Source organism: Salvelinus fontinalis, chromosome 25, assembly GCF_029448725.1.
Source record: "Salvelinus fontinalis isolate EN_2023a chromosome 25, ASM2944872v1, whole genome shotgun sequence".
In the NCBI taxonomy this organism is placed as follows: domain Eukaryota; kingdom Metazoa; phylum Chordata; class Actinopteri; order Salmoniformes; family Salmonidae; genus Salvelinus; species Salvelinus fontinalis.
Window position 1 is genome coordinate 4,482,280 of NC_074689.1, and position 25,937 is coordinate 4,508,216.

The following is a 25,937-nucleotide window of genomic DNA, read 5'->3' on the forward strand; positions in this document are numbered from 1 at the left end:
ACCTGTCACCATCGTCTCGCGCACCTGCGCCTCATGACACTCACCTGGACTCCCATCACCTCCTTGATTATCTTCCCTATATCGGTCACTCCCCTTGGTTCTTTCCTCAGGTGTTATTGACTCTGTTTCATGCCGGTGCGTTGTTTGTGTTTCGTGGTTATTGTTTTGTTTATTTATTTAAAAAACGCTCACTCACTGTACTTTGCTTCCCGACTCTCAGCGCACTCATTACACAGGAGAGCGGGCTTCCTGGTGAGACTAAAGCGAAGGGAAAACCGGCCACCACTTCCCTCCATTCGATTGGCCAATAGGAAAGTCACTTGATAATAAGGATGACCTCTGATCCTGGATTTGCTATCAATGAGGGCTCTCGTAAGTTCATAATTCTCTGTTTTTCTGAAACATGGCTTTCGGACAAGATACTCAACATGGCTATTCAACTCGATTGATTCTCCATTCACCGAGCGGACAGGACATTGGATTCAGGGAAATCCAGAGGGGGAGGGGTGTATGTATGTATGTATGTATATATATATATATATATATATATATATATATATATATATATATATATATATATATATATATATCTATCTGTCTTCATCAACACCAAATGGTGTCCAGACGCTAGCGCAGTGGAAGTCTCAACCTATTGTTCACCTGTCTTGGAATATCTGATGATCAAATGCAGACCCTTCTACCTCCCGAGAACGTTTTAATCTATTCTGACTGCTGTATATATTCTGCCTCAGGACAACAACAACATGGCACTTGACAAACTGTACAAGGCTATAAACAAGCAGGAAAACATGCACCCGGAGGCTGCTTTTCTTGTTGCCGGTGACTTTAATTCCGCGCCACTAAGACACGTAATGCCCAACTTCTATCAACACGTCTCTTTCGCCACTAGGGGTGATAGACCATTGTTACTCAACCCACAAACAAGCATACAAAGCCCTCCCTCGCCCCAACCTCCTGCGTACCTCCTCTAGCACCAGGGTCAGCGCACTCGGTTGTTTTTTGCCATCATTGTAAGCCTGCCACACACACACACTGTACGATACATTTATTAAACATAAGAATGAGTGTGAGTTTTTGTCACAACCCGGCTCGTGGGAAGTGACAAAGAGCTCTTATAGGACCAGGGCACAAATAATAATAATCAATAATTTTGCTCTTTATTTAACCATCTTACATATAAAACCTTATTTGTTCATCAAACATTGTGAATAACTCACCACAGGGTAATGAGAAGGGTGTGCTTGAAAGGATGCACATAACTCTGCAATGTTGGATTGTATTGGAGAGAGTCCCCGTCTTAAATAACTTTCCACACACAGTCTGTGCCTGTATTTAGCTTTTATGCTAGTGAGGGCCGAGAATCCACACTCATATAGATACGTGGTTGCAAAGGGCATCGGTGTCTTAACAGCGCGATTTGCCAAGGCAGGATACTCTGAGCGCAGCCCAATCCAGAAATCTGGCAGTGGCTTCTGATTAAATTAATCACAATTTACATTGTCCGTAAGCTTGTTCATTTGCACACAAAAAAATCATGCTATGATGGAAAGACCTGTGTGTTGTCCTTGTTAATGCAGACAGAGAAGAGCTACAACTTCTCAATCATAGCCTCAATTTTGTCCCGCACATTGAATATAGTTGCGGAGAGAGTCCATGTAATCCTAGATTCACATCATTCAGGTGAGAAAAAACATCAGCCAGATAGGCTGTGAGAAGATAGGTGTGAGAAACTTGTCATCATGCAAGCGGGCAAACAATTGAAAATTATGGTCAGTAAAGAAAACTTTAAGCTCGTCTCTCAATTCAAAAAAACGTGTCAATACTTTGCCCCTTGTTAACCAGCGCACTTCTGTATGTTGTAAAAGCGTTACATGGTCGCTGCTCATATCATTGCATAGTGCAGAACATACACAAGAGTTCAGGGGCCTCGCTTTAACAAAGTTAACCATTTTCACTGTAGTGTCCAAAACGTCTTTCAAGCTGTCAGGCATTCCCTTGGCAGCAAGAGCCTCTCGGTGGATGCTGCAGTGTACCCAAGTGGCGTCGGGAGCAACAGCTTGCAAGCGCGTTATCGCTCCACTATGTCTCCCTGTCATTGCCATTGTGTTTTGTATCAAAAAGTGGGTTGGGCCTCTTCGTATGTAAGGAGAGAGGAGCATTTTCTTGTGTTTATCTACAAAGCACTCATGCAGAAACTTCCTATGTATCTATCATCATTAATTCAATTTAGACTTACAAATGACCAAAGCCGGTCTCAGGCTTGGAGAACACTGGAGGCCCCTTCAGTCTCCACAGTTGAGTAAAGTTGATTTTAGTTTTTTTTTTGGTGCCCTTCATGTGGAACAACTTCCAGAGCTCTCTGAAATGAGATGTTCTGGTCCCCCTTGGTCCGTTCAGAGTAATGATCCGAGACCTATATGTTGATAAATGTGTCAGTTTTTCTTAATATGTTTTGTAATTTTGTATATTGTATGCGTTTGATGTATTTATGCAGGGCTCATCTGTTAGAGGCCCTTGTCTCGGTAGGACTTCAAAACGAAGGTAATTTTTTAAAATAAATGTGCAGACCAGCTGGCCTGCGTCTCCACAGACACTTTCAACCTCTCATTGTCCCCGTCTGTAATCCCCCACATGTTTCAAGCTGACTACCATCATTCCTGCTCCCAAATACTCTAAGGCATCCTGCCATAATGACTACCACCCTGTAGCACTCACATCTGTAATTATGAAGTGTTTTGAAGGTCTGGTCATGGCACACATGAACTCCATCCTCCCAGACACCCTGGACCCACTCCAATTTGCATTCTGCCCCAACAGATCCACAGACGACACATTCTCAATTGCACTCCACACCGCCCTCTCCCACCTAGAAAAGAGGAATACCTAATGTGAGGATGTTGTTCATTGACTACAGCTCGGCGTTCAACACCATAGTCCCCTCCAAGCTGGTCACCAAGCTTGGGACCCTGGGACTGAACACCTCCCTCTGCAGCTGGATCCTGGACTTCCCGCACCCGGGTGGTAAGAGTAGGCAACAATACCTCAATCACGCTGACCCTCAACATGGGGGCCCCCCAGGGGTGTGTGCTTAGCCCCCTCCTGTACTCCCTGTTCACCCACGACTGTGTGGCCACGCATGACTCCAACTCTATCATCAAGTTTGCTGACGACATGACGATGGTAGTCCTGATCACTAACGGCGATGAGACAGCCTACAGGGAAGAGGTCAGAGACCTGGCAGTAAGACCAAGGAGCTGATCATGGACTACTGGAAACAGGGGCGGGTGCACACCCCCACCCACATCAACTGGGTCAAGAGCTTCAAGTTCAGCAGTGGATATTAAGTCCACATCCCTGAGGACTTAATATCCTCTCAACACCAGCTCAGTTGTGAAAAAGGCATGGCAGTGCCTCTTCTCCCTCAGGAGGCTGAAACAATTTGTCATGGCCCCTCAGATTCTTAAGAACTTTTACAGCTGCACCATGGAGAGTATCCTGACTGATTGTATAACGTGCCAACTGTCACTTCTACACATGATAAGACTCACAAGTATCCGGCGTCACTTCTACACATGATATGACTCACAAGTATCAGAAATCACTTCACACTTGGTTTAGTTGGTGAAATACATTTGCTCTGCTGTCATTACTGTATAACACCAAGAAATAAACAGCTGTAAAAAAATATTTGAATATCTACCAAATGCAAGGCCATCTCTAAGCTACATGTTTTGTAAAGTACACCCATTTATATTATAGTAGAGAAATTACCGTCTTGGTTAGTGATTGGCATCTCTATATCATCAATGACTAATTGCATAATATTCCTCCTTCGATTGAACCCTAACGCTGGAAAACCAGGAAAACCACTAGTTTCCAAGATAACGATGTCTCGGTTATTCATTCAGACCAGTACTCTGTTTGTTCTCAGGTTTAGAAACCACCAACATGTACAGCCAATTAGACGTTGTCAAACTTGCATGAGTGTTGATGAAACTCAACACAAAAGTGATACTTTCATTGCCAATGTCCCAACCGGCACCCTATTCCCTATATAGGGCACTACTTTTGTGCACTATACAGGGAATAGGGGGCTATTTGGTACGCAGAGAGCGTTTAACAGCCTGATACACAACACATATGACTGACTAAATAGATAGAAAACGCCACTGGCATTAGAGACAAGCGTCTCCGCAAAAAAGTGAAACATGAATGAGGTTTAGAGGGAAAACAATGAAGGCACAGAATGTATTCATGTCCAGAATATGTTATCCAATGCCAGAGAACATTGTGTGCTCAATACAGTGTCAACACCGACATACCAAGTGTTATCAGATGAATCACAGGTATATGGTTATTGCTTATTACTGGTTATTACTGCATTGTCAGAACTAGAAGCACAAGCATTTCGCTACACTCGCATTAACATCTGCTAACCATGTGTATGTGACCAATAACTTGATTTGATTATGGGCAACATAACATATGCCATTTAGAAGACTTTTATCCAAAGCGACGTACAGTAGGGCGCGCATACATTTTCATATGGGTGGTCCAAAACGGGAATTGAACCCACGATCCAGTCATTGCTCTACTAACGGAGCCAGACAGGACCATAAATGCTCAACTTCTCTCAGATTGAATTATTACAAGACAGTCGTGAAAGGGTTAAGGATACGTTCCGTGCCGACACTGAAAACAACAGGCCAGTGTTCCATGCCATGCAGAGAAGGTTTAAACGGGGAGGGCCTCAAACCACAGTTTGTGAGCGGGGGGACATCTGGAATATGTCCTACAGCGGAAAGTGATTGAGGGGGTCAGTCTGCAACATCTACAGGCATACAGTGACTTCGGAAAGTATTCAGACCCCTTGACATTTTCCACATTTTGTTACATTACAGCCTTATTCTAAAATAGATTGAGGGGAATTTAAAAAAAAATCTAAACACAATACCCCATAATGACAAAGCAAAAACAGGATATTAGATTTTTTTTGTAATTTATTAAATGAAATAAAACCGAAATATTGTATTTACATAGGTATTCAGACACTTCACTCAGTCATTTGTTGAAGCACCTTTGGCAGCGATTACAGCCTTGAGTCTTCTTGGGTATGACGCTACAAGCTTGGCACACCTGTATTTGGGGAGTTTCTCCCATTATTCTCTGCAGATCCTCTCAAGCTCTGTCAGGTTGGATGGGGAGCGTTGGAGCACAGCTATTTTCAGGTCTCTCCAGAGATGTTCGATCGGGTTCAAGTCCGGGCTCTGGCTGGACCACTCAAGGACATTCAGAGAATTCCTGAGCACTCTGGAGCAGGTTTTCATCAAGGAGCTCTCTGTACTTTTCTCCGTACATCTTTGCCTCGATCCTAACTAGTCTCCCAGTCCCTGCCACTGAACAACATCCCCACAGCATGATGCTGCCACCACCATGCTTCATCGTAGGGATGGTGCCAGGTTTCCTCCAGACATGACGCTTGGCATTCAGGCCAAAGAGTTCAGTCTTGGTCTGAGAGTCTTTAGGTGCCTTTGGCAAACTCCAAGTGGGCTGTCATGTTCCTTTTACTAAGGAGTGGCTTCCTTCTGGCCACTCTACCATAAAGACCTGATTGGTGGAATGCTGCAGAGATGGTCCCTCTGGAATGTTCTCCCATCTCTGCAGAGGAACTCTGGAGCTCTGTCAGAGTGACCATCGGGTTCTTGGTCACCTCCCTGACCAAGGCCCTTCTCCTCCGGTTGCTTAGTTTGGCCGTGCAGCCAGCTCTAGGAAGAGTCTTGGTGGTTCCAAACTTCTTCCATTTGAGAATGATGGAGGGCACTGTGTTCTTGGGAACCTTCAATGCTCCAGACATTTTTTGGTACCCTTCCCCAGATCTGTGCTTTGATACATTCCGGTCTTGGAACTCTATGGTCAATTCCTTTGACCTCATGGCTTGGTTTTTGCTCTGACATGCACTGTCAACTGTGGGACCTTATATAGACAGGTGTGTGCCTTTCCAAATCATGTCCAATCAATTGAATTTACCACAGGTGGGCTCCAATCAAGTTGTAGAAACATCTCAAGGATGATCAATGGAAACAGGATGCACCTGAGCTCAATTTCGAGTCTCATAGCAAAGGGTCTGAATACTTATGTAAATAAGGGATTTCCGTTTTAAAATGTTAATACATTTGCAAACATTTCTAAAAACCTGTTTTCGCTTCGTCATTATGGGGTATTGTGTAGATTTCTGAGGAAAAACATTTAATTAAATCAACTTTTAAATAAGGCCGTAACATAACAAAATGTGGAAAAGGTGTCTGAATACTTTCCGAAGGCACTTAACAAGGCACACCTGTTAATTGAAATGCATTCCAGGTGATGTTAAACACCTCATGAAGCTGGTTGAGAGAATACCAAGAGTGTGCAAAGCTGTCATCAAGGCAAAGGGTGGCTACTTTGAAGAATCTCAAATATAAAGTATATTTTGATTTGTTTAACACTTTTTTTGGTTACTACATGATTCCATATGTGTTATATGTCCATATGCCCCCCCTTGGTTGTGCTGTGGTGGAGACCTTTGTGGGCTATACTCGGCCTTGTCTCAGGATTGTAAGTTGGTGGTTGAGGATATCCCTCTAGTGGTGTGGGGGCTGTGCTTTGGCAGAGTGGGTGGGGTTATATCCTTCCTGTTTGGCCCTGTCCGGGGGTTTCTTCGGATGGGGCCACAGTGTCTCCTGACCGCTCCTGTCTCAGCCTCCAGTATTTATGCTGCAGTAGTTTACGTGTCGGGGGGCTAGGGTCAGTTGGTTATACCTGGAGTACTTCTCCTGTCTTATCCAGTGTCCTGTGTGAATTTAAGTATGCTCTCTCTAATTCTCTCGTTCTCTCTTTCTCTCTGAGAACCTGAGCCCTAGGACCATACGTCAGGACTACCGGGCATGCTGACACCTTGCTGTCCCCAGTCCGCCCGGCCTTGCTGCTATTCCAGTTTCAACTGTTTCTGCCTGCGGTTACGAAACCCCTACCTGTCCCAGACCTGCTGTTTTCAACTCTTAATGATCGGCTATGCAAAGCCAACTGAGATTTATTCCTGATTATTATTTGACCATGCTTGTCATTTATGAACATTTTGAAAATCTTGGCTCTCTCTAATTTTCTCCTTCTCTCTTTCTCTCGGAGGACCTGAGCCCTAGGACCATACATCGGGACTACCGGCCGTGGTGACTCCTTGCTGCCCCCAGTCCGCCTGGCCTTGCTGCTATTCCAGTTTCAACTCTTCTGCCTGCGGTTATGGAACCCCTACCTGTCCCAGACCTGCTGTTTTCAACTCTTAATGATCGGCTATGAAAAGCCAACTGAGATTTATTCCTGATTATTATTTGACCATGCTTGTCATTTATGAACATTTTGAAAATCTTGGCTCTCTCTAATTTTCTCCTTCTCTCTTTCTTTCTCTCGGAGGACCTGGGCCCTAGGACCATGCGTCGGGACTGCCGCCCGTGGTGACTCCTTGCTGTCCCCAGTCCGCCTGGCCTTGCTGCTATTCCAGTTTCAGCTGTTCTGCCTGCGGTTATGGAACCGCCACCTGTCCCAGACCTGTTGTTTTTCAACTCTTAATGATCAGCTATGAAAAGCCAACTGAAAATTATTCATGATTATTATTTGACCATGCTTGTCACTTATGAACATTTTTGAACATCTTGGCATAGTTCTGTTATAATCTCCACCCAGCACAGCCAGAAGAGGACTGGCCACCCCTCATAGCCTGGTTCCTCTCTAGGTTTCTTCCTAGGTTTTGGCCTTTCTAGGGAGTTTTTCCTAGCCACCGTGCTTCTACACCTGCATTCTAGCTGTTTGGGGTTTTAGGCTGGGTTTCTGTACAGCACTTCGAGATATTATCTGATGTACGAAGGGCTATATAAAATAAAATTGATTGATTGATTGATTATTTCATAGTTTTGATGTCTTCACTATTATTCTACAATGTAGACAATAGTAATAATAAAGAAAAACCCTGGAATGGAGTAGGTGTGTCCGAACTTTTGACTGGTACATTTTTGTATCATTGTTGAACATAAAAGACTGCAAAAGTACCAGGAAACTAGCTCCAATTGATTTTAATTTTGATAGTCTGTTCCCAAGTATTCCCACGCATAATAAAGAGACGTGTGATAACATACACATGTAAGAAAGGTTTGAAATTATGTTTTAGTCAAATATTATATCTGTTTGGGCAGATTCTTGCGGTCAATTTGCAGTCTACTAATTATTTGTAATTATGTTCCGGCCCCCCGACCATCCACTCAAGAGAAAAATCGTCCCCGTCTGAATCTAGTTGATGATCCCTGGCTTATAGGGTGGAGATACTGTTTGGCCGGTGAGTAACTGGTATCTGCATCTTTGCCAAAGATCCCACAAATAAATATTTTCATTCACTGTATAACAACTGAGTCAATATAATAAATAAACAGTCCTGCAATCCTTAAAATGGCCTTTCAAACCACTTGAAGCACATAGACTCTCAAGTCAATGTTTAACATGGTCCTTTCAGTGTTTGCTTGTCTTGGTTCCATGAATGAGTTCTGTAAGCCATGTGTGGCTGAGAGGATAAAATGTTTACCTCATTAGTATGTTTGGGTAGAGAGATGAAAAGAAGCGCTGCTTTTGGGTAGTAACTGCTCTCAGGCAGTTAGAGCATTGTTCAAATAGCACGGGAGGAGTCACAATTAAGCTTAAAACACTTTAGGCCTTTCTGCTTTGGTGGCATGCAAACACACACACACACAGAGAGAGAGACAGAGAGAGAGAGACAGAGAGAGAGAGACAGAGAGAGAGAGACAGAGAGAGAGAGACAGAGAGAGAGACAGAGAGACAGAGAGACAGAGAGAGAGACAGAGAGACAGAGAGAGAGACAGAGAGAGAGAGACAGAGAGAGAGACAGAGAGACAGAGAGACAGAGAGAGAAATGGAGAGAGCCCTTCAATATTTGTTCACTCGCGACTCATTTAAGAGTGTTTAAGGGTCTTATTGTGGAGTAATTGAACAATGAATAGGCTTCCCTGCTTTCCCAGTCTCCAGCTGGAATTATAAATCAAAACGGAATTGAAAAAGTTCGTGAAACAACAAGTAGGTTTACGCACCGCTGCTCCACCACTTCCTCCCGTGGATGACGTAATGGTCCCGGTCCCTCTGAAGGGTACACTCCATGTTGGTGGCGTCACTGGAGGCCACATCAGGCTCTGTTGACAGGGTAAAACGGCAGAGGTAAAATTGTGTGGGAGTTATTGGTACAGTACATGTTTTTTTCTACTATGTCAACTTTGGGACTGTAGCTGCACCACAAATGGGAAAAGCATGACAATGTGCGGGTTAAACCCTTTTCTTATAGTCCTGTGGGCAGGAAACGCACCCACCCAGCCAGAGATCACTGGGTAGTGTTTAACACAGCAGGACAAACTACCTCTCTGTGTACGCGTGCGTGTGTGTGAACCGCTCTATAATTAGTCCAAACACTGATCCACTCTAGCGTGAAGGTTTCTCTATGCACAGTAAATTCCCAGGAACGTGTACACGGAGTGTACACAGGAGTGGGAGGCTCATCCGAAATCAACCAAACCGATGACGCACACAAACACCTCGGAAACAACATCTGTGCTTGCAGAAACACAAGGGAACCTAACGCCCACCATCGTCCCTTCTGACATCATTACATTACTATTTGCTGTGTCCCAAATGGCACTCTATTCCCCACGTAGTGCACTATTTTTGACCAGAGCTCTAACAGAGTCCTAGAGACCCTGGTCAAAAGTAGTGCACAATATAGGAAATAGGGTGCCATTTGCGATGCGTCCGATTTCTCTGTAATGGGTAACAAACAGAGGGGAATGGCTCATTCTCAACACTCTGACTCATGGTGTGGTCCCACAGGCCTCGCTCAGAGTGTTCAGTGTCTTTATGGAGATAGCTCTACTCAGAGCCTGTACCTGCTGGGATGAATATACAACCTCCTCTCCCCTCAGGTGGGGTCGTCTGAGTGGAGGCAGCAACCCCACAAGCATGCTAACAGGGATATTACACTCGTAGAAGAGATAGGGTTCTACCAAGAGCCGTTTCGATCAGAATAACCCTTTTTGGAAGACAAGGGTTCTTTGTAAGGCAAAGGGTTCTACCTAGAACCTTTAACATCCTAAGAACCATTTTTGTAAGAAAGGGTTCTTTGATGATTCTTTGGAAGGCAAGAAGGGTTCTAGATAGAGCCATAAATAATATTTCCCAGCATGCTTTATTGCAGTGAGATTTTCGGGAATTGTTTGTTTAACTGTAATATGTGTTTTTTGCATTTACATTGATTGGTTAATACATTTTATGCTACAGAAAGATAAATAACATAGTTTTCTAAACTAATCCAATCTGTTGGATTTATTGGACGCGTTACTGAGATGGCTGTTCCAGTTTAGATGATTGAGGTAATCTCAGTATTCAATCTTCCATACCGTGGCAGTCATTCTGAATGCAGGTTACGGGTGATTAACAATTTCACTTATTGGATAACCTAACTCCGTCTGGATTCCAATAGGAACTACACATGCTTTGCTAGCCAGCATAATGCCACTTGCAGGCCTGATGTGGCCTGTGAACCAGGATATTCCTAACATGGTACCCCAAACCGGCTGCGCGCATGCGCCATCGTGCGTAAATGTATTTTGTCCCCCCACACCAAACGCAATCACGACACGCAGGTTAAAATATCAAAACAAACCAATGATATTAATTTGGGGACAGGTCGAAAAGCATTAAACATTTATGGCAATTTAGCTAGCTAGCTTGCACTTGCTAGCTAATTTGTCCTATTTACCTGAAATGCACAAGGTCCTCTATTCCACCAGTTAATCCACACATAACGGTCAACCGAATCGTTTCTAGTCATCTCTCATCCTTCCGGGCTTTTTATTCTCTTGACTTTATATTGCGATTGGCAACTTTCATAAATTAGGTGCATTACCGCCACTGACCTCGTTCGTCTTCAGTCACCCACTTGGGTATAACAAATGAGGAGATGGCACGTGGATACCTGCTTCTATAAACCAATGAGGAGATGGGAGAGGCAGGACTTGCAGCGCGATCTGCGTCAGAAATATAACTGAATTCTATATTAGCCCTTAGATACCTTCATTTATTTTTGCAAGTCAGGGTATAAGGGCTAATATAGAATTCAGTTATATTTCTGATGCAGATCGCGCTGCAAGTCCTGCCTCTCCCATCTCCTCATTGGTTTATAGAAGCAGGTACCCACGTGCCATCTCCTCATTGGTTATACCCACGTGGGTGATTGAAAGACGAACTTTGTTGCCGGTTGTCGTGGTAATACTATGAAAGTTTAGATGCGATCACCATATAAGTTCAAAGATGAAAAAGCCTGGAAGGAGGAGAGATGACTAGAAACGATTCGGTTGACCGTTTTGTGTGTGGATTAATTGTCAGAGTAGAGGACCTTGTGCATTTCAGGTAAAATAACAACTCAATGTTTATATCCCAGGACAAATTAGCTAGCAACAGCAAGCTAGCTAAATAGGACAAATTAGCTAGCAAGTGCAAGCTAGCTAAATAGGACAAATTAGCTAGCAAGTGCAAGCTAGCTAGCTAAATTGCCAAGCATGTTCAATGCTTTTCGACTTGGCCCCAAATGAATGCAATTGGTTCACAGTTTGTTTTGATATTTTAACCTGCGTGTCGTGATCACGTTTGGTGTAGGGGGACAAAATAAATGTATGCACGTGCGCAGACGGTTTGGGTTCCGTGTTAGCAACGCAATACTCGTTGGTGCGCGCGAGCAGTGTGGGTGCAATAATTGAATAATATACACTGCTCAAAAAAATAAAGGGAACACTTAAACAACACAATGTAACTCCAAGTCAATCACACTTCTGTAAAATCAAACTGTCCACTTAGGAAGCAACACTGATTGACAATAAAGTTCACATGCTGGAGGTCATTTTGCAGGGCTCTGGCAGTGCTCGTCCTTGCACAAAGGCGGAGGTAGCGGTCCTGCTGCTGGGTTGTTGCCCTCCTACGGCCTCCTCCACGTCTCCTGATGTACTGGCCTGTCTCCTGGTAGTGCCTCCATGCTCTGGACACTACGCTGACAGACACAGCAAACCTTTTTGCCACAGCTCGCATTGATGTGCCATCCTGGATGAACTGCACTACCTGAGCCACTTGTGTGGGTTGTAGACTCCGTCTCATGCTACTACTAGAGTGAAAGCACCGCCAGTATTCAAAAGTGACCAAAACATCAGCCAGGAAGCATAGGAACCGAGAAGTGGTCTGTGGTCACCACCTGCAGAACCATTCCTTTATTGGGGGTGTCTTGCTAATTGCCTATAATTTCCACCTTTTGTCTATTCCATTTGCACAACAGCATGTGAAATTTATTGTCAATCAGTGTTGCTTCCAAAGTGGACAGTTTGATTTCACAGAAGTGTGATTGACTTGGAGTTACATTGTGTTGTTTAAGTGTTCCCTTTATTTTTTTGAGCAGTGTAGATTTCTAAATGTATTTTACAGGCTGACACCACTGTGTTGAGGTATAACTAGGCCCTCAAATAAACATCTTATGATATATGTAATGTACTGTCCGAAATAAAACAATTGTTAAAGCCTAATAAGGCTGGTGGAACTGCTCATAATAGAGGGTTCTAGGAAGAACCATCCAAAGATAAGTGTTCTCGGTAGAACCCTTCATAGGCGGTTCTAGGAAGAACATTTAGATGATAAAATGGTTCTTGGTAGAACCAGTTATAAAGGGTTCTAGGCAGAACCATATACAGGGAGTTATTTGAAGAACCCTACATAGAGGGTTCAACCCAGCACCAAAAAGGGTTCCCCTGTTGGGACAAACTGAAGAACCCTGTACAGTTCTACTCAGCACCTTTCTTTTTCCTAAGAGCGTACTTTCCAAAGGGTCATGTGTGGTGAACGTACTGGCACAAAAATGGCTGCCATTTAAGCATGTCACTGGTCTATTTTTGAGTAAGTGAGCATTCCTAGCCTCCTGTCGAAATTATAAATCAAAACTTAATTAAAAGGGAGGAGGAGTGAATGAATTTAAGAGTGCATATTTGTGGCACAAGGGCTGAGTTATCACCATATCATGTTTTGAGACCTTTACTAACTTTATTAATGCGATCCATTACATCATATCGTCTTGTGCTACTTGAACTTACACGACGAGGATGAAGTGGAGCCGTATATAGAGATACATGAATACATTGCGGGGATATAGTGTAGCCATATATTAAAGCATGGCTCTGGGCCTGAGGGCGTACCTGTCATACAGAAGCAGGAGCGGATCTGTCCACTGAGCAGGGGCTGGAGCCACTCTCTCTTCTGCTCCTCAGTACCAAACATGTGGAGGACCTCCATGTTCCCCGTGTCTGTAGGGGCAAGCACAACCATAGATCTAGGAATTATCCAATGACACCATCACATCACAAAGACAATGCAACCTAATTATAATAATGTGTACACTGCAACTTGACCACAACTAAGCCCCAAAATAAACTGTTTATTTAAAGAACACTCATTTCACACCTTGATTACATTGAGACACGATCACATACTGTATGCCTCTTTTTTAATTCGTAGGAAATCTGTTCCCAAGTATTCCTAACTTAAAACACATTTTTTTTCTCAATTCCTGGTGATTTTACAGTGCGATAATGTTATAACTCATCATAACTTAATTTATGACATACTAATGACGTAAATATGAAACGTGAATACAAGTATGTTTCACATCATTAGATTAGATACATTTATTAGTCGTGAATGGTTTCCGAACATGAAAATCATCTACCTGGCTGAAACACGTTGTCTTAAACTTAGCACACTATCAGACAGTAACTTCAACAGGCTTAATGAGTGGTGACCATGCCTTACCAGGGGCCTGGCAGTTGAAGAGGTCGGGGGCGTAGAGGCATCGTCCCGTTTCCTCTGCGATGTGGGCGTAGTCTAGCTGACTGAGACCGCTTACAGCTGGCAGGAAGAGGTTCCACAGCCCCGCCTCCCTGGCCTTCGCCTAGGGGGGTACATCTTAAATGACCTCTGAACTCAAACACCGCTCTAGGGTGAAGTTTCCACTTGGTACAGATCGGATAAAGGATAAAGCAATCCTTCTGACCCCCCCCCCCCCCTTAAAAGATTTAGATGCACTATTGTAAAGTGGCTGTTCCACTGGATGTCATAAGGTGAATGCACCAATTTGTAAGTCGCTCTGGATAAGAGCGTCTGCTAAATGACTTAAATGTAAATGTAAATGTAAGATCTAGGATCAGCTTCCCCCTCCCCCAATCCTAACCTTAAGCGTTAATGGGGAAAATGCTAAACTGACCCAAGATCAGTGTCTAGGGGCAACTTCACCTTACTCCTCAAACACTCTACAAGAGCTGACCATCAACCCCCCCCCCCCCCCCACCATGTCCTTCCTTACCTTCAAATCCTCTATCACCTGGGGGGGGTGCCATCTCTGGGGCGAGTGGGCGTGTTTAGAGTAGTACTCTGCGACTTCCTGGGGGAAAAACAGTCAGAGTCATCCACCGGCGGATATACAGTGTGTGGACCGATTCAGGAGGTTGCAACTTTACAATAAATAACATTCAGACAGAAATGTATAATGTCTACAGAAGAGACAGACTCAATGAGGATATGGAATCCTCAGCTCTTCCACAAGTGCGTGTCTTGTATCTGTTGTTGTTTCCATTTAATACGTCCCAGATGCTCTTTACGAGGCATGTGACAGAATGAACAATTTGTCTGTTTGTTGACGGATGTAAGTGTGAGTGCACTTAGCTTGCTCCCTCCAGCACTCTCTGTACCCCATTACCCTGACCGCCACTCTGACTCATACAGTGCCCTGTAACGAGGAGTTCCTCCTACTGTCTTCTCTGCTCTTGACCCCCTGACCTTTCAACTGACCTGCTGAGCAGGAAGCACGTGTTGTTTCATGAACTCTGTGACCTGCTGGTGGACAGCCTGGCCTTTAGCAGTCTGGAGGAACAGTCTGGCATCGGCAGGGACCGACCTGGAGGGGCAACAAACAGCCAGACACGCACAAACACCATTTCACACCATAATACACACAGGCACTATTATGGGATGATAGACTGTAGTTTTAGTAGCATGTCAACCAACATACTTCTCTGCAATCTGCAGCCCAACCTGGGCCAACGGCTCCACACTCTGGCCAAACTGGGCAGCATTGGGAGCACTGGCATTGCCCAGGAGGTGGCGCGCATAGATCCCCTATAACAGAGAAAGAGAGAGAGAGAGAGGGGGGGGGGGGTTACAGACATACACACAGAGACAAGATCTTCTGTGAGCAGAGACAGTTTAGAGAAATATCTCAGTCCTAGGAAGTCCTTTATCAGTAAGACAGTATTATCAGCAAGAAAGAGGGAAAATGGTGTCAAAGACAGATGAAAGCTGATTAATGAAAAAATGATTTGTATAGATCACAACACAGGAGTCTGCTTTGGTTTGCCGTGTTTAGGTGCAGAATAGAGATAATGAAAGCAGACAAAACAAAGTGTGTGCGTGTGTGTGTGTCTTGATGAGATAGATGAGATGAGAATGTGGACCTGGGAATAGTTTGAGCTCATTAGCTGCCTCTTCAGCTGAACAGTGCCAAAGAGATGACAAGTTGAGAGATACAGAGAGAGAGAGCATAAAAAATGGCTACACTGTGTGTGTGTGTGTGTGTGTGTGTGTGTGTGTGTGTGTGTGTGTGTGTGTGTGTGTGTGTGTGTGTGTGTGTGTGTGTGTGTGTGTGAGAGAGAGACAGACAGACAGACAGAGAGAAAGAGAGTGTGAGACAAACCTGAGCGATCCCTGCCATCTTAAAGACAGAGAGGGCCAGGTAGAAGTTGAGCTGATGCAGAGAAGATGGGATCTCTCGGCACCGGCAGTAGATGGAGATCAGGTCCTCAGGAGAAGGTATACCTGGCCATTTAGAAATAAATAGACAGGAAAAAAGAGAGAGTTAATCAATAGCATTACAAAGATGAAAATCAAATCAGGCCACATAAAATCCGAGCTGTAGAGAACTGAGTAGGATTACGTTGCGTTCTTGCTTGATGGTTTAAATTAGGGTTTAGAGCTCGTAAGCTGATCCTAGATCTGTGTCAGATATAAGAGCTCAGAGGTCATACCCTCCACACCCCTCAGGCTGCCCATGCAGCTGAGGAGGCTGAGGCTGCTGGGCAAATAGTGGGGCATCAGGAAGTAGGCCAGGTCTGCCATTGGCTGGCCCGTGGTGGAGAGCTCCCAGTCCAACACAGCCACCACACGAGCCTAGAGACAGATAACATTTGTCCATTAGATATGCACACTTCAGTCATTCATTTCCTATACCACATTAGTCTCATACACAATGAAAAACACGTTTAGAAAAGTGCTATAACAATGCAAATATGTTTTACAGTATTATTACTGTTTAATGTAAGCTTCAAGCCATGTCTCAACCTCAGTAGGATGGAAAATCAGGTTGTCCACTCGAAAGTCGCCATGGACAAGGGCCACTTCATTGTCATTGGTGGGCAGGTTGCTCAACAGCCAATCAGAAAGCTTATCCATAGCTGGAATTTCTTTGTGGGCAGCTGCTCTGTATTGCTTTGTCCACGTAGACACCTTTTGGGTAATAAACGGTCAAAGTGAAAATTCTATTTTAATACCAAAGTGGGGTGCAAATGGGAATAGAAAGGGGATGGAATAACATGGAACGGGAATAAGTAGAGGATATCTATCTTCTACCTGTCTCTTGCAGTAGCCAGGCCCTCTCCCGTACCCGTCTAGGTCCACGGTGGTTAGGTCCAGGGAGTGAAGACGGGCCAGAACCTCCACTGCAGACACATACAGGGCTGCCCTCTCCGCTGCACTCACCCCTGGGAGCCTCAGGTCCTGGAATATACGCCCCTACACCACAGAGAGGGGAACACAATGATATCTGACCAAACGGTATACAGAACGTAATACAGAGCTCATCAATCAGACATAGCAGAGGGAGAGTTTGTGTGTAACTCCTACTACAGCTCATTTTAAGGCTCACACAAGTTTGTGCGCTGTGCAGGAATGACCTACCTGTACATGCTCCATCAGGTAGAACTCGGTTCCGACCACCTCCGCGTCAGTGCAGTGTAGCAGTGGCTGGGGTACTGGGAACCCAGCAGAGAACAGGGCCTTCTGCACTCGATACTCCCTGTCCACCTCACACACAGAAAACAGAAATGTGATCCGACAGCCCAAAAGGGGAGCGGATGACGATAGTTTCGACTTCACAGTAGGGCCGTTTTTCAGAAATGCCTACTGGAACATGTGAACTTTCATGTGCCTTAATTGCAAACTTGTATGGGATCCGTAAATATCAATAACAATGTTAAATGATGAGCCTAGTTTAGCCAAGGAGAAAGCACTGAGCTATAAATCAAATCAAATGTTATTGGTCACAGACACATTTAGCAGATGATATTTCAGGTGTAGCGAAATGCATTTTTTTTAATGATTTTTTTGGGATTATTATTGTACTTTTTTTAATGTAATAACACAAAAATGTTTTGGGCTAATTATGTAAGAAACAATAACACGCAAAAAAACGAAACACTGCAAAGTTGCTTAGGTGCTAGAAGCAGTGCTGCCATGTCTATATAGGGAGAAAGGCAGGATCCTTCCTGGCTAGCCATGATTGGCTGAGATAAGGGGAGGGGTATACCATGCGTTTCTATGAGATGCTGAATAGGGGCGTAAACAAAGTAGAGCTCTCTAGCACTCAACACAATCTTTCAAGGGCTTTTTTTTCTCCTACTTGTCTCCTAAGTGGGATAACAAATGTATCAACTTTTAAAGCAGCATACTTTCACATGCATACAGTGTATGATATGCCATTTTGGAGCTCCGAATTTAAATGTTTGTACTAAAAAAAAAAATACTGTTGGGATTTTTCGACATACGCCTCATGGGACGGGCTGTCACAAAGGTCAATCCTTCCAAATAAATAAAAGTAATGCATACATTACATAATGTATACAATCAAAAGCAATTTGTCGGGCTATTATTACTACATTCTCTAGTCTATCCCAAGCATTGACAAAACCGTATACGTAGCAAAAAAGCTGTAAAAACTAAGATATTTGTCCTCCGAAGAAGGGGGTGGTGGAGGGGTTAATAATAATATATATATATTTTTTTTTAATGTTAAACACTCCAGGCACCCGAGCTATAGACTGTTCTCTCTGCTTCCGCACGGCAAGCAGTACCCGTGCATCAAGTCCTACACCAACAGGCTCCTGAACAGCTTCTATCCCCAAGCCATAAGACTGCTAAAATAGCTAACAAAATTGCTACACGGACGATCTGCGTTGACCCTTGTATTTACATATTTATTTTTGCACTGTCTCCATGCACACTCACAGGACTTTACATATATACGCACACTAACACACACACATATTTATCCTGATACCTAGCAGTGGTGTAAAGTACTTGAGTAAAAATACTTTAAAGTACTACTTAAGTCATTTTTTGGAGTATCTGTACTTTACTATTGATATTTTTTACAACTTTTACTTCTACTTCACTACATTCCTAAAGAAAATAAACTTTTTACCCCATACATTTTCCCTGACACCCAAAAGTACTCGTTACATTTTGAATGCTTAAAATGGTCCAATTTACGCACTTATCAAGAGAACATCCCTGGTCATCTCTACTGCCTCTGGTCTGCTTCATTTGTAAATTATGCCTGAGTGTTTAAGTGTGCCCCTGGCTATACATAAATGAAGAAGAAAAAACAAGAAAATGGTGCCATCCGGTTTGCTTTAGATAAGGAATTTGAAATGATTTATACATTTACTTTTAATACTTAAGTATATTTTAGCAATTACATTTACTTTTGATACTTAAGTATATTTAAAAACAAATATTTTTAGAATTTACTGGATGACTTTCACTCTTACTTGAGTCATTTTCTATTTAGGTATCTTTACTTTTACTCAAGTATGACAATTGGGTATTTTTTCCACCACTGATGCCTAAGTCACCTTACTCCTATCCTCTACCACTCAAGTAGCCTATCCCTGCACATTGGAAATATGGTATTGAAACTGTCCCTGTATATATCTTCTTACTTTCTCGTGTTTTTCTTATTTTTATTTCTCGTGTGTTTTGTTCTACCGTATTTTGTTTTTTAGTACGACATTGATATTGATCACTGCATTGTTGGGTTTAGACCTTGCAAGGCATTTCACTGTACTTGTAACGTTACACTTTGTCTCCCTCTACTGGAGAGAAATAATACAGCAAAAACTGTGTCAAAGAGCACAGGGCCTTTTACTGCGGCTCTTGCTCGTTATTTATCTAATTATTGAGAAGGTTTTGAACTACCTTGTGAGCACCTGGCAGAAGCATACCCGGCGGTTTCTTTCTCAGGACATAGCTGTCAGAAGGGGTCTGGATAAGGAAGGTAGGGTTGGATTGTCCAGCACTGAAATAAATGATCAGACACGGAAGGCATGGAAAGTGATTCACTCCATTTTACGAAGCATGATCATTTCTATGGAACTGGAGCACTTTAGATAAAAAGGTGAGCATACCTGTATTGTCTGACAGTGAACCTGTCATTGTTGGACACCCCTCGTGTCTTTCCGGACAGATATCGCTGAAGATTGACAGTGTTGAATCTGTGTTGTTCCCGAACAGGAGTTGCTGTTTGGTCTTCCATAATTTCAGTGTGGATTAATTATTTGTCAAAGTCATAAAGTTGAATGAATTAGCAAATCTCGTACAATATGGATTGTCGAATTGAGGTGAGCGTCAGTGTTTTGCAGATCAAACCTTGCGCAGTCAGAAGTTTTCTGTAAAACGTCGCTACAAAGAGTGACTTTTCACAGATCGGTAAATGCACCGATTTGCTGATGGCACGCACTGGCCGATGGTCGAATTTTTTAGATGCCGTAGAGATCATGTATTTATAGGACACTTTTTTTTACTCAACGCAGCTTGTTTCTGCCCGGACTGTATTTACAGAAACTCGGATTGCCAGCTGATTCGAGCTGTGTAGACGTGTACTAGCCCATCGCTTGTAATCTTTATGTAATTGTCGAGGCTTTTCAATCTAGGCATTTCACACTTGAACAACGGAGTAGGGTGGCTTATTCCTTCAATAAACATGACCTCGATCGAAGAACTGAAGCTGCGAGTGAGGGAGCTTGAGAACGAGTTGATCAAGTGTAAGCAAAAGCGATGTACGGCGATGTGTGCCGAGGAACCTGCCGACAACAACCAGCCTCATCACAGACCAAGGATCGACAAAATGAGTGCAGAAGTAGTGGACTCAAACCCTTACAGGTATGGTGGCTGTCGAAATCTAACTGCCGCGAATCGAGTCATTTGTGCTCATGAATACATAAGAGAGAGAGTACATGATATGGTTGACACCCCAGAAATAAGGGCCACATACCGGCATATGGTGTAAACTGCTTACCTCATGTTCTTACCTTGCAGTCGTCTGATGGCTTTGAAGCGAATGGGCATTGTTGAAGATTACGAGGTAAGATACAATTGTATGTAATAATATTAATCGGGTACACATCTAAGGTTGCACAATTTCCCTAATATTCTGAGGCTTTCTAGAAATCCCTGTAGTAGGAGGATCTAAAACCCTACACAGATCTAATATGACAAAATGGCATGCATTTATTTATGTTCTACTGTTCAACAGAAAATCCGGACGTTCACTGTAGCCGTGGTGGGTGTTGGAGGAGTTGGAAGTGTGACTGCAGAAATGCTCACAAGATGTGGCATTGGTAAGGTAATACAAAACTTCACATTACTAAATCAACATATCTTCCTATCATTCGTTTCAACCTCGTGTTTTCCCTCAACGTGCATTGTGTCATTCTGCCTTGTTGTCATCTCTTTGTACAGCTCATTCTGTTTGACTACGACAAAGTGGAGCTGGCCAATATGAACAGGCTGTTCTTCCAGCCTCACCAGGCTGGCCTCAGCAAAGTAGAGGCAGCTGAACACACACTCAGGTACAGTGACCCGAGGGGCCACGTTCAAGTAGGCGAACATTGTGGAACGTTGCCAGATTTTTTTAAAAATGTCGTCGACATACTTCCACATTCTACATGTCAGAGATGTTGGTCCTACGTCATATGTTTCTACCTGAACATTCCACAACATTGTGTCCTGCTAAACGTGCCACTGGTCTGATAAATGGTGTAATGTCACGGTAAGGCTGCGTACATGTTTTTCACGTTCTGTCGACAGGAATATCAACCCAGACGTGCAGTTTGAGACCCACAACTACAACATCACCACCATGGACCATTTTTCACATTTCATGGATCGCATAAGGTGAGAACTCGTGTCCTCTCCGGTCTCATAAGTGCCGTATACTACTGCTTATGCGGTCATTTCCTGCAGAGCGTTTTCCATATCGAATCGCTCCACTGTGCTGTCCCACACAGCATGACAGCGTTGCCTCTCACTTCTCTGACTGTCAAGTTGATTCAGAAAAAGGCATTGCCTCACGGTGTGACGTTGGAGGATTTACTTTACGCGGTGAGGACAACTCATGAAGTCAACGCACACACATCGCATCAATACATCTAGAAAGCGGGGGTTGTTTTTGTTCAACTTTCGTGATCTACCATAACACAAATAACTTCTGAGATGTCCACGTGATCGCTACATGGTCGTTCTGTTTTCTAAGTACTCTGTTCTGTCTCAGTTATGGGGCGCTTCAGGAAGGAAAGGCCGTAGACCTGATTCTGAGTTGTGTGGACAACTTTGAGGCCCGGATGGCGATCAACGCAGTCAGTACTAATATATATATATATATATATATATATATATATATATATATATATATATATATATATATATATATATATATATATATATATATATATATATATATATATATATATATATATATATCCCTCATTCCCTGACAATAAAACATACAGTATTGAGTTGGTGAAGATCAGATGATGTACGTGGGTCATTTTCTCGTTCCCAGGCGTGTAACGAGCTGGGTCAGATCTGGATGGAGTCAGGTGTGAGTGAGAACGCCGTGTCCGGACACATCCAGCTCATCATCCCGGGGGAGACGGCCTGCTTCGCAGTACGTCACAGCACACACTTAGGATGTGTCCCAAAATGGTACCCTATTCCCTATTTTTGTCCAGGGCAAAACAATTATTTTGACCAGGGCCAATATGGCTCTTGTCAAAAGTAGTGCACTATATAGGAAATAGGGTACCATTTGCAATATCATTTTTCGACTTAAAGACATGCTCTGGTACTTTGGTGACTACTAAGTATTTTTTTAAACCTTCTGCTTTGGGCTGGATGTGTCAATGTCTAGTTCATGTTTTACCTCAATTAGCCACCAGTTTGAAAGCGACTGTTTTTTCGAAGCTTTACCATTTCTCCCTCCAATTCCCCCCCCAATTCGAGTTCCAGCCAATGAGATTCAGCCCCTTCGCCATTTGAGTGACAGCTAGCAAGTATCACAGCCAGCAGAGCGAGAGCGATGACGTGGTGCACATATCTGCACATATGTGATGCAGTACTCAATTTTCGGGGACCACTTTTGGCTCGTCGGCACTACTTTCAGAACTACCGGAAGTATACAAAAGTACCGGAGAATCCCTTTAATAGGAACGGATGGCACGTTGCAAACACAAGCTTTGATTGTCCCTGTGACAGTGTGCTCCTCCTCTGGTGGTGGCGGCCAACATTGATGAGAAGACCCTGAAGAGGGAGGGGGTGTGTGCTGCCAGCCTACCCACCACCATGGGTGTGGTGGCAGGGATCCTGGTCCAAAACGTCCTCAAGTAAGATCTGGGTTACATTCGTTTGTAAATGGGACCTGGGTCATATTCATTAGGCGCCACATGGAAGAAAACAGACTCAAACACTATCGGAACTTGTCCAATAAGCAACACTTTGTTTTCTGTTGAAGCATTTTGCGACGGTGTGGCCTAATGAATACGACCCTGGTCATAGCCCAACACAAAGACCCATAACAGGGTTTCCTATGAAGATATCCTAACAGTGGTTCATGGTCCTCAGGTACCTGTTGAAGTTTGGCACAGTCAGCCATTACCTGGGCTACAACGCCATGCAGGACTTCTTCCCCACTATGGCCATGAAGGCCAACCCCACGTGCGATGACCGCTACTGCAGGAAACAGCAGGACGACTACAAGGTGATTGACCAAGGAGGCCCTCTCCTCCTTTTTCTTTCTCTGTCTCTTTCTGTCTCTCTACTTCACCCATCATGACCTGGGGGTGTGTACAGGACCGGGTACAGTTGTAATTCGGTGGTGTGCGTGTTTTTCTGGTCCACAGAAGAAAGAGGCCGAGCGACCCAAAAAGGTTGTGGAGGAGGTGGTGGAGGAGGAAGTGGTTCACGAGGAGAACGACTGGGGTGAGTGTAGCGAGAGCGTTGATATTGCCTCAATGTATTGTCCAAAGTAGGTGATCCTGTCTAGGTGCCAGTACTGACCTATGTTGCTCTGTCAGGTATTGAGCTGGTGTCGGAGCAGACCGAAGAGGAACTCCATGCGGCTTCAGGCCCCACCCCCGACCTCCCAGAAGGCATCACTGTGGCCTACACCATCCCTGAGAAGGTCAGTACCATACAAGCCTCATAAGAATACTACGATGTTCTTTTAGTTTTTTTGACGAACGCCGACAATGCATAGCCCCTTGAGGGTCATGACGCCTACCACAGGAGATTGGTGGTACCTTTAATTGGGGAGAACTGGCTCGCGGTAATGGCTGGAGCGGATTAGGTGGAATGGTATCAAACACATGATTTCCATGTGTTTGATGCCAATGTATGTTTTCTGTTTCGGGCCATTATTATGAGCCTCCTGTGATGAGGCAAGTAGGCAAAGTTTGTTATATAAGCTACTCTGTATGGTACAAGTACAAACAAGCTAAGTCACCAGTCACTATTTCTGGGCCAGTGGAAGTAACCGGTACACCTCAAGGAGGCATCTCAAGCAAGTGTGAAATAATAATGACTTCTGTCCTCCTTTTCCAGGAGACCGGGGCGTCAGGAGGGGAGACGGTGGAGGAAACGGAACAGAGTCTAGAAGAGCTGATGGCCAAGATGAGAACGATGTAACCGGGACCAGGGAGACCCCTCAACTGTCAGACAACCATCCATCGTCGTCGTGCATCGCTTATCTCCGCAACATTGCAGTGAAGCTACCACCCTTTTCTAATAACGGAGCATCGACACCATACAGTATACCCCCTGCAATGGAGCTTTGCATCTCCACGTTCTTAAATCAAGCACGGTTTTTCTTACCCACTATACGTACTACAGTATCAATATGACTTAATGCATGTACTTCTGCTCCTTTGACATGAAAGGGAATGCAATGCATGGTTAATGAGCTCAAGTGCTGCTGTTTATGATCTTCATATTCCCCAAGGGTAGAAATTTACTAGTGTAAGCCTGTTCAATATGGAAGCATATAACTGTTGAAATTCAATTAGAATGTCAGCATTGGAGAGCACAAACTGGATGATGAACTACAATTTAGGGGCAGCATAGGGTATGTAATTATCTTAAATCAACTTTTTCTTGATGTAATGGACCAGGTACATACAGATGTTAGTTATATAATTCATTATGCTTGTTGACCTGAGAGGAAATACTGTTGGAACACTCAGAGTTGAATAAGTAAGTGCTGTTATGGATACAGGCTCGGACCAACTATTACTACTGTATGGAATGCTAATGAATGAAATTGTTAATGCATTACATCCTTTCTTCTAAAACATTTTGAATGATGGCGAATGAGGCCTAATGTTTTCTCTGCATGACAATCCTGCCTTAAATGTATCTGTCCCATGTCTATCTCTGGTCCGTAGTGTTACGACAACGACGAGTGGCCTCTGCTACACGTGGCGCTATGGACCAGTGCTACTCTCAGCTGTTTAAACTGATACAGATGTAACTGAAACTTTCTCTGCTGAAACTGTACCGACTAACTCTCTGTTTCCGCACTTTGTTTCAATAAAGTATTTATTAGCCAGTTGATTATAGTTTATGGTACTCCCTTTTTTCTTAAATGTCTTACACAATGATTGTTTGTGTGCCATTCAGAGGGTGAATGGGCAAGACAAAATATTTAAGTGCCTTTTTTTGCCTTCTTATTTTTGCCTTCTTGGGTACAGGAACAATGGTGGCCATCCTGAAGCATGTGGGGACAGCAGACTGGGATAGGGAGCGATTGAATATGTCCGTAAATACACTAGCCAACTGGTCTGCACATGCTCTGAGGATGCGGCTAGGGATGCCGTCTGGGTCAGCAGCCTTGTGAAGGTCAACACGCTTAAATGTCTTGCTCACGTTGGCCATGGAGAAGGAGAGGGGGGCCCACAGTCTGTAGTAGCGGGCCGGGTCGGTGGCACTGTATTATCCTCAAAGTGGCCAAAGAAGGTGTTTAGTTTGTCCTGAAGCAAGACACCGGTGTTCGTGAAGTGGCCGGTTTTCTTTTTGTAGTCCGTAAAATCCCTGTAGACCCTGCCACATACGTCTTGTGTCTGAGCCGTTGAATTGTGACTCCACTTTGTCCCTGTACCGAGATTTAGCTTGTTTGATTGCCTTGTGGAGGGAATAACTACACTGTTTATATTCTGCCATATTCCCAGTCATCTTTCCATGGTTAAATGCGGTGGTTCGCGCTTTCAGTTTTATAGGGAATGCCGCCCTCTTTCCACGGTTTCTGGTTAGGGTAGGTTTTAATAGTCACAGTGGGTACAACATCTTCAATATACTTCCTTATAAACTCCCTCACCGAGTCAGCATGTAAATCAATGTTATTCTCTAAGGCTGCCTGGAACATTTCC

At 43.8% G+C, this 25,937-nt stretch overlaps 2 protein-coding genes across 3 annotated transcripts in view; one reads left to right on the forward strand and one right to left on the reverse strand.

The window, feature by feature from the left end:
• acad11 (acyl-CoA dehydrogenase family, member 11) overlaps positions 1–19,774 on the reverse strand; it is a 48,802-nt gene extending 29,028 nt beyond the window's left edge. The window contains exons 1-13 of the mRNA XM_055881178.1: positions 19,647–19,774; positions 19,438–19,537; positions 17,140–17,265; positions 16,813–16,974; positions 16,525–16,689; positions 16,212–16,353; positions 15,881–16,002; positions 15,200–15,306; positions 14,980–15,085; positions 14,495–14,572; positions 13,945–14,083; positions 13,332–13,439; positions 9,147–9,245 (exon numbers count right to left, since the gene is read on the reverse strand). Of these exons, the coding sequence (XP_055737153.1) occupies positions 9,147–9,245; positions 13,332–13,439; positions 13,945–14,083; positions 14,495–14,572; positions 14,980–15,085; positions 15,200–15,306; positions 15,881–16,002; positions 16,212–16,353; positions 16,525–16,689; positions 16,813–16,974; positions 17,140–17,265; positions 19,438–19,537; positions 19,647–19,774 (1,582 nt within the window). The remainder of the gene's footprint in view (positions 1–9,146; positions 9,246–13,331; positions 13,440–13,944; positions 14,084–14,494; positions 14,573–14,979; positions 15,086–15,199; positions 15,307–15,880; positions 16,003–16,211; positions 16,354–16,524; positions 16,690–16,812; positions 16,975–17,139; positions 17,266–19,437; positions 19,538–19,646) is intronic.
• Positions 19,775–20,220: 446 nt separating this feature from the next.
• LOC129822777 (ubiquitin-like modifier-activating enzyme 5) lies at positions 20,221–25,123 on the forward strand. 2 transcript variants are annotated; one of them, XM_055881179.1, is made up of 12 exons: positions 20,221–20,400; positions 20,557–20,602; positions 20,774–20,863; positions 20,980–21,089; positions 21,328–21,414; positions 21,791–21,875; positions 22,082–22,186; positions 22,774–22,901; positions 23,140–23,275; positions 23,418–23,496; positions 23,592–23,698; positions 24,118–25,123. In XM_055881179.1, exons 1-12 carry the CDS (start codon positions 20,222–20,224, stop codon positions 24,199–24,201), a joined length of 1,236 nt encoding a protein of 411 aa, XP_055737154.1. In that variant the 5' UTR covers position 20,221; the 3' UTR covers positions 24,202–25,123. The 2 variants fall into 2 exon arrangements, with proteins under 2 accessions (XP_055737154.1, XP_055737155.1); XM_055881180.1 differs by lacking the exons at positions 20,221–20,400; positions 20,557–20,602 and having other exon boundaries at positions 20,771–20,858.
• Positions 25,124–25,937: the final 814 nt, after the last annotated feature.

Coding starts and splice junctions, on each gene's coding strand:
- LOC129822777 (XM_055881179.1), top strand. CDS start 20,222: ATGACCTCGATCGAAGAACTGAAGCTGCGAGTGAGGGAGCTTGAGAAC. Junction 21,415..21,790: donor CATTTCATGGATCGCATAAG/GTGAGAACTCGT, acceptor GTTCTGTCTCAG/TTATGGGGCGCTTCAGGAAG. Junction 22,902..23,139: donor CTGGTCCAAAACGTCCTCAA/GTAAGATCTGGG, acceptor CATGGTCCTCAG/GTACCTGTTGAAGTTTGGCA.